Genomic DNA, 19,986 nt, shown 5'->3' with positions numbered 1-19,986 from the left:
TCTTGCTTGAAGTGAGTTTTAACCCAAATCCAATACTAATTCCAAGTGGGATTTACTCCTTGAGGAGGTCCAAACCGCCATAATACAAAATGAGTCTTTTACCTCCATGTTAAAAATCGCCTTTTTTTGTTTATCCCATTTGCCAGATACTAGTAATGGAATATAGTTTTTTTTATTTTTTTATTATACCAGACGTTCACCCTACGCTAAGCTATTTTTCAAACCGCTTCGAATTATCTCTCGTACTTAATATAAATATATGCTTTCCTGACAACGAGATGTGATTTCCTGACACCAACCCTTGGTCTGCTCACCATAGAACTGAACATTATACTCTACATTAGTCACGACAACATGTACTACGCATCATCGAGGGGCCGTAGGATGTCTAGGTAGACTGGTTTCACATCTTTATATTGCTTGGAGATGGCCACGGACGTCTGCGCGGCGTTCTTCCGCGCTACAAACCCCACCACGCGCGATACTTTACGCAGTGTATCGGTAGGTTTGCCAAATACATTGGTCGATCTTCGCTTGAGCTGGGCGGCATTCATCTTGCCTTTGCGCAGCTTCGAAAACTTCACCGCGGTACTAGTTGGTCTGCGGGAGGACGCCATCTTGGCTTTGCCGTCATCTGTAGTTTGCTTGGCATCGTCGGTTATGAGCTGGGGGAATTTGGTATCGGGGGTACGACGAGTGGTGGATAGAACGTTCAAGTCAAGATGAAGGTTGGGCTTGGCGAGTTCAGATCCTGGGCCCTTGTACAGTGGATCACACCACTGGGCTTTGATATTGTCGCGATGGGCAAATGTATGGCGGGGGGAGGTTGGGTGCAGCGCATCTCGAGCCAGCCCCACGTCCATAAACGGATCTACAATATATCACGATGTTTATTTATATATATATATTCATTATTACGCTGGGGAAACGTACAGGGGGGGGTCTCTGACCGAGGGGAAGTTGCCGCTTCGATCATATTGAAGGTCGGAATGTGATGATTATGCTCCGGTTGGGGGTTGTAGTGACCTGGTCCGGGCTCTGGACTGGGCGGCCGGGGGTCGGCCTGTAGCCGACTGCACACAGTGTCCAAGCTTACGGCGCCAGTTTTATCTGGATCTATGTATACACACACACCACCCCGACGTTTGTTCGCCTTATAAGTGCTTTGAAACTGATTATATATATATATATATTCTTGTGTTTAGTCTATACTGGAGCGTCCAAAATGAATGAAACATCGACACAATTTAATAAATGTACACACGAATCAATCGGCAAAACGATTGAGCCAATCACATTGCAGGAAACTATATTCAACGTCAAATATTTTCGTGTGTGACTTCAATTAGTGTGATACGAATCCTAAACACAGGACGACACCTTTGTACATACAACATATTCAGTACGATGAATCGATATCGATCGCTAGTTAATTTGGCCAAACTCAGCATAAAAAAGCCAGCCAAAACTTGGGTCAAAACTTGGGTAAAAACGAAAATAACTACAGTAGTTACCTAAAAATACCCACAACTCGACCACGTCGGCTTGGGTCGCATCCGGAAAAATCCACCGGATACCTTCGGCCAGCCCAAGGCAACACAACCCGAGGCGTTGGCGCTGCAGCTTGCTGAGGTCAATGGAGGCGGCGGCGGGCCGTCGGAGCGGCGGGAAGGACACGCGGCGATGCATCGAGTCGGGAGGCGAAGGGCTGTTTATGGGTGTATGGGTGGTGTACTTGGCATTGAGAAGGGCAGCGTTGTCAAACATAGAGATGAGTCGAGAGTAAATCTCTACTTGGGTGGATGGCGCTTGGTATAGCTGCCGTAGACGGGCCACGAGTCCAATACAAGGTCTAACAATGTACATCAACAAGTTGCGTAAAAGGTGATATACTAAAGTGGAGAGACTTGGGGAATATAAAGGAATTAGCATATTAGGTTGTTATGAAGGCAACCTCGGATTTTCATGTGTGTATGACATGAATTAGTGTGATTTCAAGCAGGACAACATGTTTTACATACAAAATATTCTAAACTGGAGCGATATGGTGAATAATGAACTGATACAACCAAATATAAAAGTACACAAGAATCATCGGCAAAAGGATATATTTAGCCAATCAGATACTGCAGGAAACAACCGTGATCAACGTCGAATTAGTGTGTGTGACTTCAATTAGTGTGATACCAATCACCACAGGACACTATTTTACATACAAAATCCAGTACAAAGATCGATCGATAGATTTGGCGCAAAAGTCAGCCAAATAATTTTGGGTAAAAGGACAATATCGATCGATTTGGCGAATCTGTATAAGTCGACATTTTGGGTAAATGGACATAATATATCGAAACAGTTTCGATGAGGATTTTCGTAGTTTGTAGATCGTCGTACTTTGAATTGTGAAGCGCATCTTGTGGCCATACAATATTGGGCGGAATATATAGCTCCGACTCGGGATTGGCGTCTGATTCGTCGTCGAAGTCCGTGGAGGTCGGCGGCTTGGCGGCAAAGTCGCGTACAAGTTCTGGCAAGTTGTCCAACCTAAAGGGGGTCCAAAGGTTATATATATATATATATACCATGATGGCCAAGAATTATATATATATGCCATGTGTGTAAAACAAGGATAAACTAGATTCAATCGAACAAAACTGAGAATTATCATTTGCTTATGGGGTTGGACATATGAAATATTATAATCGAAGGCAAATGTACAATTAATAATATAGTTCAAATCCCACACTCTCTCGTTATAAATTTAAAAAAAAGGCTCGAGACGGAGGGGACTTGAACTGTCATGCAAAGACTTTTAGTGTGTCCTTTACATATACGAATGATGGTAGTAAAAAACGATATATATATATCATTCTGGCCCCGAATATATGATACGTATATATATCATTCTGGCTAACAATATATATATATATATATATATCGAACCGTTTCGGAGGAGTGGGTTTGACTGGGGGGTGGTGGGTCTCTTGGATTTTCAAACTGGTTGTTTTCACTCGTCCGCCGTAAAAGTTTAATTTAGGCACATGTTTTAGCTCAAAATATTTTTGCCACGCCAGCCGGGCGCCACCGTCGTGATGCATGCTCTGTTTGATGATACAGATGCGCGTCTGCCACGTCCGCCACGTCACAAACCTAATGTTTGTATACCCCCGTTGATCTCGTCCCTATATATATATATATATATATTTCATTACCACGTCGTGTCGGTTACGTCGCTGAAATCGTGGCCATTGATGCTCACTTGGATGGCCACGGGGCTACCAAACAATTTTTAGTTTTTTTAAAATGGGATTCTGGACATCAAATCTCTGATTATGAAATATATATATATATATAGATATATAGAATATCGATCTTCATACCCTTCTGCAGGCATCAGAGGCGACACACATGTCAAGAGGTCCGCAGAATCGAAGGTCGCTTGAACTATAAAGTCCTCTGGAACCATCTGCCACTTGGAAGCCGTAAACTGGAGCAGGGTAAAACGCACAGTTAATGTATTGGTGTCTATAAAGTGCCGGCCGCGCAATGTGAGGGTGGTGCCGCCCCAGATCGGACCGTCCGCTGGACTAATTTGAGTGCACACTGGGGCGTGGTGGTACAGCTGCAGACGGTGGGCGTGCCCCGTGTACTGTAGGAATCTGTGAATCTGTAGTTTTCTGCGACAGAGTACCTCTGTGACGCTGTTTGTGCCGATAGACACGTCCACGCTAAAGCCAGAACAAGGTGTGTCGTCAGTAGTGGGGACGGTGGGGACGCTGCAGTGAATAGCTCCGTCCTTGTACCACCCTCTCACGAGGATAATCGGGCTCGTGGTCGACGCTATGTCGGGTGTAAATGACACCTATTTCAGTTAATTTGGTGAGTTAATTTGGTGAGTTTAAATAGGCCATGTGTGGATGCTACAGAAAAAAATGCATGTTTCATTCTAAATAAATATAATAAATATTTTTAATGTTGATTTGATACAGAGAATTCATTGAGATTTGAATAGAAATTAGTAAATAGTTAGGTCATGACATAGATCGGTTCATGATAATGCCAAGATGCAAGGAGAATGGATGTATTCCTGGAATATATCATGGTGGTATAAAGTGGAGTTGAAATTATATTTTATTCGACAAATACCAATATTGACGTATTATGCCCATATATATATATTTATATGACAGATATTGTTTTGGTAGCCACACACGCACAAGCTCGTCGTTCCTAAAAATAGTCGCAATATTTCTGAATAAATGTCCAAATATTTCTGACAAGTGGTTAAAATATTTCTGAAAAATCAAAAAGGAGTCCAAATATTTCCGAAAAGTGGTGCTACCATTTTTGAAAACTTGTGCTAATATTTCTGGAAAATGGTCCTACTATGTCTGAAAAATGGTCCTAAGATATGGTTTTCTGCCATGTTTTAAAGCTTATTTCATGTACCATGATGTTGCCCGTTTCGACAAAATTGGACCCGACGATGCGAAGAGGCGGGCACCCAGCAGCAAACACCCAGGACGGCTCGAGACTTGTGATTTTTGGGGCATTGCAAATCCGAAGCGTTCCCGGCATCTCGATAAAGTCGTGTCCGTTCATCGCAATGCGAATCAGCACCATCGAACCTAAATATATATTTATATATATATAATAAATCATTCCACGAGTCCAAATAATATATATATATTCATACGAGTCGACAACACACATCTATATATAAATATCTAGTTAAAATCGTGTCCGTTCATTGCAATGCAAACCTGCACCATCGAGCCTATATATATATTATATATATATAAATCATTCCACGAGTCCAAATAATATATATATATTCATACGAGTCGACACACACACATTTATATATATATATATATATATTTACCTGGTGGAAAATCAGGTGACCAGCACTCCATCTGCATGGATGACACGATAGACAACGTCATGACAGCATCCTCCATTTTCACTTGATCTTTCGCTGGCACATGCACAAATAAAGCTTTGGGCGCGTCAGCTGAGCCAAAATTCTCGCCCCGAAACACCAGCTTGGTCGTGTATATGGCGTTGGCAGATTGGACTGAATGCACCACTGGCGCCTCGTATACCTTGCACTCGAGCATGGGCAGATCTGCAGTTATTTCCTTGATTTGGTACGAGTTCCATAAGTCTGGGCTCCATAAAACTGAACTGGGCGCTCCTTCGTGCAGCGGAGGCAGGAAAATGCTGTTGAAATCCAAGCCATTCAAAGCAACCAGCAGCGAAAAACAGGGCTTGGGCATGGGTTTCGTAGGTGGAGTCACGCAGTACAGCATAGTCGGCGACTCAAATTTGGCCTCCACGACGGTTACTGGCACCTACGTTACACATACAAATAGCCTCGGGGGGTGAATAATGTATATATATATATATATATATATATATATATAGTGGTTTAGACATACCGACGCAAATACATCGGTTTCAATACGAAACGACTGCTTCAACGCGGCATAATGCTCCACGCCCTAAAAGAAAACTATAGATAAATATATGATTCAGGTATTTTATATAATTATTATTACTTGAGGTATTAGTATATATTACCAGAGAAACGCATTGCAAGATATAGATGTAGTATATATATAATTATTTTTATTCGAGGTATTATACATATTACCATACCCAGAGAAATGCAATGCGAATGCACTTGGTGTCGACAAAGTTGTAGCCGTGAATGGTGAGCCGACTTCCTCCTCGCGATGGAATACACTTGGGCGCGATGCTTTCAATCACTGGCAATGGCTGGATGAAATATCTATCAAAATATATAAATATATATATATATATATATATTTGGATGTATACGAGATAGGACACTGCGACAAATAGTCTTGGCCGTTCAACGCCACGTCGACGACGATTTCATTGGGAATAACGTATGGCTCTTGGTCATATAGCTTTGAAATCGTCGGCGTTTTGGTCAATATGGAGCGTTTTCTCCTAGTAGTACCATGCAGCATTTAGTACATCCAACTAGTAACTACTACTAGTTAGTCGTACTCGTCGGGCGATGTGGGTTTCACGAGCACCCGCCTACACATCATGCACCACATGAGTACTAGTAGTAGTACTACTAGTACATACTTGGCAATTGCTTCGGCGTCTATAGTCTTTTTCATCACCGAGCGCAGCTTTCCCCGTAAAGCTGACTCTCGTACGGTGGTCTCCCGCTTAAGTACCATCGGTTCAAAGTGAATAAATAGCTCAATTTCCCCCCGAGGAAATATATTTGCCGAAGAATTGGCTGGGGGAGTAGTACTTTTTTCGGCCATGTCCAGATGGCGGGTGGTCCGTATCTGCGACAGAGTTTCGGTTGCCGGCGGCTGGAGGGGGAACCACGCCCGCAGTAGCACTGTGTGGTGAACATCTGCAAGGGGAAATATGACGTTGCCCAGCACTTCGTTGCGTAATGACTTGACTTCGTGCTCGACTGTTAATACCTGCAAATGTAAGGCCAATAATATGAGAGTTAACAATATAATATTGAGATATATCCACCAAGTCGCCGTGGGTGTGGCCTTCGTCCCCGCATAAATCAAAGTCAAATTGCTGGTTAAACACGGGGTGACTGCTAACTTCCTTGGCGGCGCTGCGCAAATGCTGGCCTTCCAAGCTTAATAGCACCACAGGACACAGCGCCGAGTGGGTATTACTGCCGTTGCTCAGCAACTTCAAATTACGAGCACCGAGAACTGTCACAAATAGACCGCTGTTGCGAACCCATAGTTTGGGCACCAGTGGGTCGTCCTTGACTGTTCCTGGAAGGAGTTGGGGTGTTGCTACTGGAACCTACAATAGGATTTCATATATATGGGATCAAACAATACAATATATATATAAAAGTGTGATATGCCCCTCCTATAAAAATGTATTATACGGGATTCAACAACATTCCACTACATATAATATATATAACGATTCTATATAATACATATATATAACGATTCTATATAATATATAAATATAACGATTATATATATAAAACTATTTTATACCTATAAAAAAAAACACATTATTTGGTATAAAAAACATTAATATATCTATTTAGATATAACTATTATATATAATATATATAAAAGTATGAGACCAACTATATATTACATATATAACTATTTTATACCTTTCCCAAAAAATACATTATTTGGAATAAAAAACATTCATATATCTATATAGATATAACTATTATATATATAATATATATAAAACTATGAGACCGGCAACAACGCCGTACGTACTGTAAACCGAGGCAAGCGACATCGAAGGATGCCACTGCCAACGTCGACTGTGTGGGTTACTTGGGCTTGGCCTAGGAAATGGACAATAGTAGTAGTACCTGGAACTAGTACTACTAGGGATTTCGGGGTAGATAGATAGTACCTTTCATCCGGAACCGGCACGTTCGATCGGCTAGATTCAGCTGGTGCGATGAATTTTCCCAGCTTTCGACAGTGTGCACCATCACATCCGTGGCGCCCGGCACAAGGTGCAGTGTCGGGCTCAAACTGCGCAAAACTGGCACTTTGTAGTACATAAACGGTATATTGTCACTCGAATACGTCGCTTCTGGCCCTCCCAACGACACATCCAGCTACGTTTTACCGTCAAATGGTATTGAATTTAGCTCCTTTTTTCCGTTTAATTTGATAAATATACCGTCACGTGGAGCTTATCCAAGCCCAGTCGACACGCTGGAGTGTAGCAGTGCAAGACGCCGGCGTGTAATTCGCCATTAACGAAGACGCGCTCGATGAGTTTCTGGTTGCGAAACATTGAGAATCGAATTAACGGTGTCACATCCTGACACAGCGACAGGTTTGTGCCGTGGAGGGTCAGGAACGAGTGCCCTTTACAGTTAAATTAGTGTATTACATGTCTGGCTAAAACAATGTATAAGGGAAAAGTCGATGGAATAGAACAGTTCTTCAAACAGTATCCAATTATATATATTGTCCATTTCGCTCCAATTTGGACTTGGCAGCTGATTCGAGAATATATGATTTGAAATTTATATCATTAGTGCACTTTGATTGGCTAGGACATTCTCAAGTACATTTGTCAAGTCTACTCGAAAGTCCAATTTAACACAGAGTTTTATACTCAAACTCTATAAACACAGTGTCGACAGCCGACGCAAACAAACATTCGTACAGGATGTCAATATACTAACTCGTATTCAATATGTGTATTCGACACTCAAGAGCATTTAATATGGCTTATTTTTCAAACGGTGTATTCAAAGTATTGATCCTCATTATATAATAATATTATATATATAAATATATACCTTGAATGGGCCCAGTATTGGGCACGACGTCGGTCATATCATAGGTGTGCAATATGGCGGCTGATGTGAGGGTAGTGTACGTATATCTGTCGAAGCTGATACAAAGCACTACATTTCTCGACGGGAGCTGGGGCGGGAGGTCGCACCGTAGCTCAGATGCACTTATAAATACCACAGGTAGCTCCACCATATTGTCTTGTTGCACCTAGGTGCAGCACAAACCAAGCGACGTCACCATACAAAATTTACAACCACCCAAAGCATACCACCAACGTGTCCAACTTGGCCTGCACCGTAGCGTCTACCATAGCATACGATCATAATATTATGCATATATGTATAGTATAGATTTAGTTTATAGCAACGGGGGTATTATTATATTGAGTTGAAGGTCTTATGCCCAGTAATATCCTTCTTTATCTCAACATTTAACGAGAATGGCTTGTTTACAACTATCAATATTGTTTTCTAAAACTATTTAATACTATGTACTAAGAAGTCCATGTATGAATTTCTATTTTACAACTATAAATAATAATAAATATATACACATATTTTCAAATAAACACGTATTTTTGCCATCCAAAACGTCCTACTCTCAAGTCGTAGTTTCATATCACCCACAAAACACCCCTATATATATAATGTATATATATAATGTATATAATATATATATATAATGTATATATAATATATATATATAGGACAAACATACCGTCTTGGCCGTGCTCAAAGTCAAACGCTGCCGACAACAAGACCGCTTTGAGTGAAATATTACCCGAATCGAAGAACCCTAAGCCCCGGATGCTCACAGTGCCGCCACTCGTGTACGCAAGAAACGTCGGCTTAAGCTGGGTAATGTAGGGCAACTCATACACGTGAAATTGGGCTCCCGGAACTCCCTGGTACTGGCCACTCGAAATTTGCACACTCAGAGAGCTAGCGTGGGGCAGTATGGGGGTATTCGCCTCAATTGTTTGCGTATCGAGTACCGGGTCGCCCAGTGTCACAGCTAATTCGACCGTTCGTTTAGTCGTAGACCGGTCGATGCTGTCTAGGCTAACCACGTGGCGACAGGTCGAGCCTGGCTGCAGCTCAGGCACGCTCCATTTGCCCGTCGCGATGGTTTTGACTAGCAGGGGATGGGTGGTAGTTAGTTGTCAGACACCATCGAACAGCCCATACACTGTAGGGCTATCTATATATTATACTTGGAATTGGGGCAAGAAGATCGATCACCACATTTGAGCAATTGAATAGGAATACAAAATATTACCTATACTCCCAATTCAGCAAAATGCATACATTCCTTTACCAAAAAGAATACCAACCCAAGTGAATAAGCTTGAAAACATAGGAGCAAATAGAAATAACTATAGGTTATATTACATGTGGATTTGGGCTTGGCGCGGTCGTCCTCCCCCGCGTCGCATATCGCTGTACGAAGGGTCAGCGTGAGCTCAATTGCTGGCCCGAGCACTTCAAACTGCAGTGATTCGTTCCATAGTAACGTGCCCATATCTTTTTTCAAATGGTGCAGCATCCGCCGACACCCTGTCGCAGATGGCTCGTGGTCGTTGTACTGCACCAGTAAACTGAACATGACATGATTGGCTTCCATGTACGTCCGCCCCGTGACCGCCAGCCCCACCACTGTCACATGAAAACACTGTCGCACACGAATGTGTCCTGGCACATGCATCACATGGGTCGGCGTGCCAAATCGCACTTGAATTGCACCAGTCTCGATAAACCCACGCCCCCGCAGCTTCACCGGTGTCGATTTGCCTATTATTTATGTGTAATTAGTCGAATTATATATGAGGGTTTTATAGAGAATGATTGATTCGAATGGAAAAGGGGGGGTTCACAGTGTCACAGTGGTGTTCAAGTTGTAGTTGGTGGATCAGATATAGTAATACTAGTAGTAATATTATACTACTAGTATGAGTATTGGTCAGTTTGGTTGAAATCACCGAAGCCATCAGAGCAGTTTGATTGGATAAAAAGAAGGAATGGTTTCAATAGGATTCGCTCACACGAATAGTCCTCTTCAACTACACTCACATATATATATATATCCATCGCCGGACCTGCGAAATATGATATATATATATCATATTTCGAAGGTCCGGCGATGGTGGGGGTTTTGAGTAGAACGCACAATAGCAAAAATTAATTGTGGGGGGTTTACACAATATGTTAAACACTTTACCGTGCAGTCCGCAAGCAGGTTCGATCGTGTCGAGCGTCCATTGGCTCGGATCATACGAAGTTAACGTGATTTGGTCGGAGAAGCAGATGCCGTTAAGTGCCAGCCAAGCCGTGACCGGTCCAGCTGACGTAAACGACGTCGGCACCACGCACTGTACCGTACAGTGATTTTGATCGGCCGTTCCAAGGTGCTCGAGTGGAGCCACGGTTGCGATTTGAGTTCCCGATTTAAAGCACACCGTGAGGTTCAATGTAGTCGGGTCAGTGGATTCAAGGACAAGCCAGTCGTGTTCAGGTATACCATTGTCTTGTACGGTAAAGTCGCGTCTGTAGGCATCGGGTAGGGCGGCGAGGGACGTTATGGGGGGTATACTTGGCATTGCATCATCTACAATATAAGGCGAAATTTTAGCCTGCTTAAGTATAAAACTACTGGAAAGAACGTACTGGGGCCTGTTGCTGTTGTTGATGGGACCCATAGACCGAGCTCAATGTAGACTTTATGGGGTTGGAATTGCAGTGCCCCGATAATATACATTCCGGTGGTGAGTTGTTGTGCGAGGGGTAGGTTGGTATGGATAATAGTTTGGTTGTGGCTTAGCAATAAGACCACCCCCGACAACTCACTCGAACGTGACCTTGTAGCAGCCCGAATATAATAGTAATACTGCTGGGTATTAGCTTCGCTGGGTATTTCCATCTCGTGGCAGATTTGGCTCGGATTAGCACTCCAAATGACCACACCAGACGAGTTTACAACGTCAAAAGGCTCGCCCACTGCGATATACGTGGACGGATTTGACGGTAACTTGACGAGAATGACAACGGTGGGACATTTGATATCTGTGAAACGCACTCGAAACGTGTTGAACGATGGGTTGACGTGGGCTGAGAGCTCCACCAATTGGCCGTCGTCCCAGTCGGTCGCATCCACGTCACACATTCCGACGTCTGCTTCGAATTGCACCTGGTAATAACCATAAATATAGATTCATATATAAATAAAATAATATCAACTATTAACGATTAACTATACAGTAGTGTAGTATTTACAGTCTAAATATACTGAAGAAGATATGGAGAAAGAAGAATCGACAAAGAATGTACAGAAGGATATAGCCAATCCGATTGCAGGAAACCAGCATCAACATCGAATTTGTCCTATATTTATACATAAATTAGTGTGATTCCAACCACAGGACAACTTGTTGACGTAAAATCGTAGATCGTAATTTGAATATGCACCAATCATACAGTGAATTTCTGAATTTCTATTCACACTTACTTAGGCCGAGTCTGGATGCCACAGAAAAATGGAAGTGAAATATATTATATTCTGTCAGAATATAATATATTTGAATTCTCTTTCCAAATGGGAGGTGAGATAATATTTTCAAATATTTGCATGTGACCTCTGCCATGATCGAATCACAACTCTTGATAGAATGACTGTTGCAGTTGAAACCTTTTTCTATCAGAAAACAGTACAATTTCGAAGTATTATGTCAATTTATATATGGCAGATTTGGTAGCCAAACGCGCAAAAGTTGTGATTTGAAAAATTATTGTCAAAATATTTCTGAAAAGTTGCAAAAATAGATTTTGTTGTGGCAGCCAGAGTGATCCTTACAAAAGGGAAGGTTAAAATATGCGCTTAAATTGTCACTCCAACTTATAGAGGATCTGCGTCTAAATCGGTTACCAGGACTCTAAGCCTTGCTTAAGAGCATAAGTCCTTAATATCATATCGAGTGTTTGTTCACCAGGAATATTCTCTATCTTTAGGACTTTATAGAATTCGAAAATAATAAAGTAGATATGCCCATTTTTCAAAATTATATGAAAGTTATATATCTGCATTTTACGGACCCATACAACAGAAGAATCGATATTGATCGATTTGGCGAATCAAATGCAGCACAAAAATCCAAGTAATATTTCAGGTATATATACACATTTCTACTGTACGTACCTGAGTTATAATCCACCCCGTCGTCGCATGTCGCAGTGTCACATGCACCAGCGATCCCTTGGGAATATTACCTTGGGGAATAACCAATTCAATGCGATGTATACGCCGAGGTCGCCATATAGGGGGCTCGTCGGCGGTCTTGGAAGGAGTCTGTGGCTGAGAAAGTGTCGGCAAAATGGACGAGTACCGGCGAAATAGGCGGAGATGGTTGACGTTCTGGAGCAACTGATGTCTGATGATAGCTGACGCTGCGAACGTAAGGTGCATGTAGTGACCGCCTTGATATGGAAACTGCTGGGGGGACCAACTTAGCATTTGCAGCGGCGGGTGAACTTGAATATATCCAGGCAATTGCTCAAATTCGAGCGAATTTAAACCGAAATACACGAGATATTTGCCTTCCACGGGGAACGACGGCAACTCGCATACGATTTTATTGCCTATAATATGTATGTACGATGATCAACATAGTCATATATATGGTTCAATATATGGACTCGCGAGTACAAAATCGATACATGAAAACATGGAAAAAAATATAGTATGAGAACTAAGAATATCTATCCTCGCCAAATATAATGCCCAACCATATATGTTGTACAAGCTCAACATCTCATTGTCATACATTTTTCCACATATTTCCTCGAAAAATAAATAAAAATAATATTAATAGTATATATTTTGGACAATATCTCGATTTCTGACAGTCGACAGCATCATCCATCCATTCATACCAGCTTGGACCGAGCAAGGAACCAGTAATTCGTGGGTTTTCGAGGTCTCATCCACGAACTTGACGCCCGCGCACTTGGACTCGTAGAGCGCGCCAACTCCGCTCAAAACCAGGCGGCGATGCCGAGTCTCAGACGTCACCAGCCCCGTATCCATCATATTGGTGAGTGGAATATTCACAGGCCCAAATGTCCACTGGGCCGTAGATACGGGAGTTTTATAGAACCGATATGGCACACTCCGCGGGAGGAACTGTTCGCCGCCGTTCAAGCTAAAGTCCACGAGTACGTCTAAATATGGATGGTCACCATCGACCCATCCAAAACTCGAACGGTCGGCAACCAGTGTCTCATATGGCGGCTGGAGGTGTCCAGTGATCCGATAGCCTGGTCGATGGTGTCGAGATGCGTCCACGATACTATGAGACCTGGAAGAACAACTGGGGCTGGATTGGCGCTGTTTATTGTGGCGGCGGGAAACGGGTTTGCGGGGCGACACCATCGACGAGGCTGCTGCTGATGATGAAGTGAAGGGAGGAGTACTAGGGAGTTGGGGGCTGGCCAGTAAACGTTGGATGATGTCGGGAGATCGGCACAGAATTACAGGCGTCTTGCTCGGTGTACCATTGGGCAATGTACTGGACACGTGGCCAGATACGATACAAAACTCGTGCTTATTGGCTGCACTCTGGAACCGCACGTGGATTTGATTCGTGTCTATGATAGACATGCCTACAAGAAAAATCATATAAATATGTAGGTTCAGTGTTATATATTTACTATGTACTACGGAGTGTGGGGAGAAAAAGATATAATAGTAGAAACATGGAAGGGATTGCTGTTTCAAACTTATGTTTTACTTATATAGGGTCCATAGTAGAATATATAATTATTTCAAAAAAATATCATACATATATGCATCCTCATTGGTTCTGTTATTCATGCTATGTGATAAACAAGATATTAGAGTAGAAACATGGGAACGATTCAAGGTTTTTGTACTTTCAAATTTTATTTGTATTGAGGTGTATAATAGACTATATATTGTATAAGGCCCGTAATAGAATGCGTATTGTATAGGGTTCATAATAGAATGCATATTGTACATATTTAAATAAATAAATAATATAAATATTGGACCTTGGAGAGTCAAGATAGAGCCGCCACAGAGCGGGCCACAGGACGGCGTAACGTCTGCGATAGTGGGCGGCTCGTACAGGTGGAGTTTCTCCTTGGCCAGGTGCACCGAGCTGCTGTCGATACTATAGACATGCCATATATATATTATATATATATATGGTCAGGATCAAAGGTGCCTAAATTAAACGAACTTGCGAATGTCGCCAAATATGAGCTCCACGGTCACCACACACGGAGCGCGAAAGGTTGGCGCCCGGCACAACACTGTGCCGACAGTTGCGTCCACCTAGATAAACCACCAATATAAAGATATTTTCAATGAAAATAAATAGTATATTTCAATCTATAGAATATCCATTGAGCATGTCCTAATATCAGGCACAACTACTATAATATAGATCATTCAAATAATACCAATTAATAGAGCCCCCATCCTTTAATAGATAGAATATTCAATGAACTGTTAGCGACCATATTCTAATAAAAAATACATGGAGAATTGGAGAATGAGCCAAATAAATGTATGGACGACTTGACAGAAGGATTGAGCCAATCAGATTGCAGGAAACCAGTAGCAACTCCTCGATTTCGTGTTTGACTTTAATTAGTGTGATACCTAGCCCCACCGGACAACGTTTTACATACAACACGAGTATTCAGTACAAAGAACCAACCGATAGTGATGATATACATTGAATTTGGCGAATATCTATTCAAAAGGATGAAACTATACTATAGTGGGTTCGGTAGTACAGATTTCCAGACCCCGTCGAATCGAATCACGAATCGACGCTATTGGCTACTAATCCATTCTTCAGTGGATTTGATTGGCTCTTACAGAAAAGGACAAGTATATTCAACCAATCACAACTCCAGTGTGATTCAATACTCAACATAGGTATAAATCATCGACTAAAGGACCAGATTACGGGTAGAGTAAACCATTTCAAAGCAATAGAAGTTAACGACATACTTGGGCCGCCACCATGACTTTGTCGGGTAGTTTGGCGGTCATCTGGCCCAGCAGGCGCACGGGGGTCAGCTGGACGTGGCACTTGCCGTCGCCCCGTGTCACATATTTCACTAGTTTATGGCCTCCGCATATTAGAACGCGGGAGCCGCCGCCAGCCGACCCGAACGTTGTGGCCACGAAGAAAGGTGGCACAAACACCCGGAAAGGGAACAATAGCCGCCGATAAACGACGTGGAGGGGGCTCACGTGTCGGGGGTCGGGGTACTCTGTCGCAGAAAACTGCTGACCGTTCAGACTCAGCTCGACGCGGCAGTAGCCAGCTTCTACGCTGCCTTGGGTTAGCAGGCACTCTATGGTCTTGTTATTGTTGCTGTCACACAAGACCGAGCCAGACACGATCACGGCAAGGTTGGGATTGCCCCATGGTGTAAACTGCACTTGGATCGGTGCGCCATAGTCCTACAAATATATGAAATATATATATATATATATATTAATAGTATTACGGCAAGGTGGTCGCCATATAACGTGATGGTGGTATCGGCATCGACTTGGCCCCATTGCGGCGACATGGCCACGATGCGAGGCGGCGGGTAGAACTGGAATACCACGACGTTCCCATCTTGGTTTGACGCACCAGATATAGGACCCTCCACAATCACAGGGTAATCCAGGCCATTTAAGCTCATTTCCACTCGACATAGTACCCCACAAGGTATGATATGGTCATGTGGGGTGTAAAACCCCACAGAAGTGCCGTTGTTTCTAAAGTCGGCCTTGACGACGAGTACGACGGGGGGCTGCAGGATGTTCTGGTCTTCGTCGCTGCTTTGTATCGGCGTCAGCTTGAACGTGACTTCGCCCGTGTCGACCACCCCCGGGCACTCGACTTCCACCCACGTACGTCCTCCCACAGGCCCCGCGGCCGGACAGATGCCCCGAATCGGCGGCGGCGGCGAGTAATACAAGAAGCTCATACACGTAGGTACGAAGAACGTGCCGTGATTGAGCGACAAGTGAAACGCCACATGAGCCGGGTACGGCCACGCCGGCGTGCTAAACGACAGAGTCCGCGAAGATCGGTCAAAGGCGGCTGGTATGGTGCGGATCATCGACCGCTCCACCACGTTCACGACGGCGTCAACATGTGACAGGTCTTGGGGCAGCCCTGAGACAACGTGGAACTGTATCGCAGTGCCGCCGCGAAGGGATCCGCTGTGGGGGCACGCGGCGCTGACCGATACAACTGTAGGCGCGTGAAACTCAAACGTCAAGTGGTGGGGGGCGTCGGAGAACTGCTGGCCGTTGCATGACACGAGCACAACGGCGCGGCCGACGTGGTCCACGCGCGGTGTCACACATGTGACCACGTGCGCGTTCACCACCGTCCCTGGCACGACGACATTTGACTCGTGTGAAAACCAAAACTGGACCAGTGTGACACTGTCTGACGTTGCAACGAACCCGTGACCTTGGATTTCCAGCGGGGTGCCCCCGCAGGTCGGGCCAAACTGGACGGACGCGTGCGCGGCGTCGGGGGGGGCGACGTGGGGAGGGGGAAATGCTTCAAAGTACACGGGATGGCCGTGTATTTGGACAGGTTGGAATGATTGCTGATTGAACGCCATGTGCACGGCGTGGTGCCCGGGCGGCAGCGGCGGCGCCACGCACGTGATAACGCTGTCGCAGAGATTTCCGCACACAGATACATTGCCAAACATGAACGGGATCGTGTGGTTGGCTTGAGCCGAGGCACAATATATGGCCACCATCGAGTCGTGAATGGTCAAGGTTACAACGGTGCCGCCAGTGGTAAACCCAGATAGAGGAGCCATGCGATGTGTGACAGGGGCAAAGTAATACTGGGACCCGACGGATAGCCGACTGAACTGGCCGTGCCGCGTAGCTACTTCGAGAGATATGGGAATTACTTTCCATCCCCCCACGCCTGCACGGCGCTTGGATGAAGGTTGTCTGGTGGGGGAATGGGAAGGGGAATGGGAAGGGGAATGGGAAGGGGAAGGGGAATGGGAAGGGGAAAAGTCGGCTGCACTTGGACACTCCACGACGATCTGTTCGGGTGAGATAAACGTCGCCACGAGCGTTCGCGAGACTTGGACTTGAGTCGTGTAGCCTAATTCATACCATGATCGTTGGAACTAGTATTACTAGTACGACTACTACTAGTACGACTACGAGTGCCATACCTGGGATTGTGGCACGCACGAATATGTCGCTGCTGTGGTCAAAGCCGTGGCCAAATAGGTGCAACTCTGTCGCATGTTCGAACGGCACGGCGATGGGCCAGATACGGTGGACTTGTGGGAGGCAGTACGGAGTACAAATCGACAAGAGGTTGCCCACCTATACATGTGGAATATATGAGGTTCCTGGGTACTACTAGTAATACTAGCGAACGGTATCGCACATCCAAGAAATGCTGCCCATTCAATGCGATTTCAACGTGAACGTGGACGAGTTGAGCGGGCGATGACACTGTAGCGACCAGCGGCGGACACTCCCAGTCAATCCACTCGGCCGTCCTATGTACACACATTCCATTGGTTACACCTGACCAATCACAGCGCGAGAAACAGACCATGACGTGGCATCCACAGGCCCCAGCACCGACATTGTCACTGGTTCCGACGGCGACAAGCGGTACGATACCTAGGCTCATTTGATATATATATATATATATATATATATGTATATATATATATATATAGAGTACATGGAGGCGCAACTGGATGCCGTCGCTGACGATCTCCGGACTCAGATAGAGGCGCTGGGAGGTCGGGAGCTCGAGTGCCATCCCGCTTGGCTCGACTTTGGTGAGTTTATGCTGGGAAAAGAAGTAGAATGGACGGCCCACGTTCGTGTATTCGCAGCCGTTGAGACTCAAATCCAGCCGACTGTACACCACAGACTGAGAGACGTTGAGCACGGGTGTCTGGCACACGATCGCTCCATCTTGGTTGAGCTTGCCAGGTACAAACTGTGTCACTTGGCGAGCATCTATGTACTCCCCATAGGGTAAGTTGTCATCGAACAATCGATGGACCAATCAAAACCCAGAATGAGAATCGATGGACCAATCAAAACCCCAGATGGCGAATCAAATGGTCAATCGAATCAACATTGAACTCGTGTGGGTAACATATCTCTGGAAATCCTTGGGATTTTTCGTAAATCGAAAGGCATAAATAATTATGAGGAAAATAGAATTCGAGCAGCACTATTTATAGTTCTTTTTTGCTCATAAAACAACTGACATATGTTGTTTGTATAGGATTCTATAAGGAGCAGTCGTAAACGTCGGAATGAAACTTGGGAGGATACTTGCTTAATATCTGTGGGGGTTGTATATATCTGTAGACGAGTGTTTTGAACATGTTCATACTTCAGTCAAAACAATAAAAATATATATCGACGGATCAAAATGCACATTCGACATAATCGACCAATCAAAAATCCCACAGCACGAATCCAGCAGCCAATCCCATCGCGTCATATTCTTCATCCAGTCAAGAACCTTGCATGAGTGTGTTTTGACTTTTATTAGTGTGTGTGCCTCTTCAATATAGTATGTACCGCGATCATCCGCATATGTGAACCGAAGTTGGATGGTTCCCGTGTCGATAAGCTCGATGCCGCTGATCAAAACGGTCGATCCGACGTGGGAAGGCGAGCAAACTGGCGATACATGAGAGATGGCGGGCGACCGGAAGTACAGAAACGACGACTGGCGACAGCGAAACGAGCACTTGGTGTACTGCTGGTCGTTAAACGATACAAATACTTGGCAGTACCCGATGGGGAATGCAGGCGCGCAGCACATGAGAGTGTCCTCTAGAATGAACCCCCGCACCTTTCGGTGGTGATTGGCTGAGCTCATCACGACACTCACGACCCCGCCATGGTCCATGACGTGGACGCCCGTGAGACGCAGGACGCCGCCGCCGTCGGCGCATGAAGACGTCGGCCAAATACATGTGATTTGCGGAGGAGTGTAATATAGAAACAGCAAGTACGAGTCATCTACGTCCAGTGCATTCTACAGCAATATTTATCATTGATTCATTGGTAGAGAAAAATAGGTTGATCTATTGCGATAGTAGTATATATATATATATATATATATATATATATTTCAATTATATTGGTGAACAAGTGATCGTGGTGGTGTGAACCAATCATATATGTGTATAGTATGACACTATATATGTATATATATATATGGGTTCAAATATACATATATATTACGAATGTATGTATATATAAAATATTGTTGAACAAGTGAATGTGAACTAATAATATACATGTATAGATAGACACAACAAACATATATATATACTCGATCAAATAGATATATTAATCTGAGAAATAAAAGTGTTGTATACTAGTATTTATATATATATTGTTCAATACGTGATGGTATACATGCATAGATAGATACTCGAAAAGCACACATATATCTATCTATCTTCTACTCTCACTTCGAAACGAAACAAACTCGATCATTTGTATAAACTTATCAAAAGATAAAGACCTTTCTGAAAAATATTCGAAAGTGCAGCGTTGAATAATAGCATACTAGAATATATATATATATATATACACTCGATCAAAT

General features: G+C 43.9%; 1 protein-coding gene across 2 annotated transcripts; it reads right to left on the bottom strand.

Annotated features, from left to right (window-relative positions):
• Window positions 1-303: 303 nt before the first annotated feature.
• H257_16957 lies at window positions 304-19,466 on the bottom strand. Of its 2 annotated transcripts, XM_009845580.1 has the most exons (36): window positions 18,948-19,466; window positions 18,088-18,371; window positions 17,953-18,023; window positions 17,782-17,896; window positions 17,561-17,717; window positions 15,860-17,487; window positions 15,354-15,812; window positions 14,572-14,666; window positions 14,381-14,502; window positions 13,244-13,972; window positions 12,510-12,949; window positions 10,985-11,504; window positions 10,539-10,925; window positions 9,713-10,111; window positions 9,039-9,455; window positions 8,590-8,624; window positions 8,324-8,528; window positions 7,693-7,883; window positions 7,417-7,627; window positions 7,275-7,345; window positions 6,538-6,828; window positions 6,124-6,479; window positions 6,040-6,072; window positions 5,845-5,979; window positions 5,662-5,794; window positions 5,442-5,504; window positions 4,886-5,354; window positions 4,450-4,628; window positions 3,692-3,862; window positions 3,381-3,649; window positions 3,213-3,275; window positions 2,944-3,150; window positions 2,395-2,544; window positions 1,515-1,852; window positions 934-1,116; window positions 304-871 (listed from the first exon to the last, which is right to left on the bottom strand). In XM_009845580.1, the coding sequence occupies exons 1-36, from the start codon at window positions 19,279-19,281 to the stop codon at window positions 360-362; spliced, it is 10,422 nt and encodes a 3,473-aa protein (XP_009843882.1). In that variant the 5' UTR covers window positions 19,282-19,466; the 3' UTR covers window positions 304-359. The 2 variants fall into 2 exon arrangements, with proteins under 2 accessions (XP_009843882.1, XP_009843881.1); XM_009845579.1 differs by lacking the exons at window positions 304-871; window positions 934-1,116 and having other exon boundaries at window positions 1,356-1,852.
• Window positions 19,467-19,986: the final 520 nt, after the last annotated feature.

Source organism: Aphanomyces astaci (genome assembly GCF_000520075.1).
Source record: "Aphanomyces astaci strain APO3 unplaced genomic scaffold supercont1.95, whole genome shotgun sequence".
Lineage (NCBI taxonomy): Eukaryota > Oomycota > Saprolegniomycetes > Saprolegniales > Verrucalvaceae > Aphanomyces > Aphanomyces astaci.
Note: the sequence above shows the minus strand (reverse complement) of the source record. Positions and strands in the feature narration are given on the sequence as shown.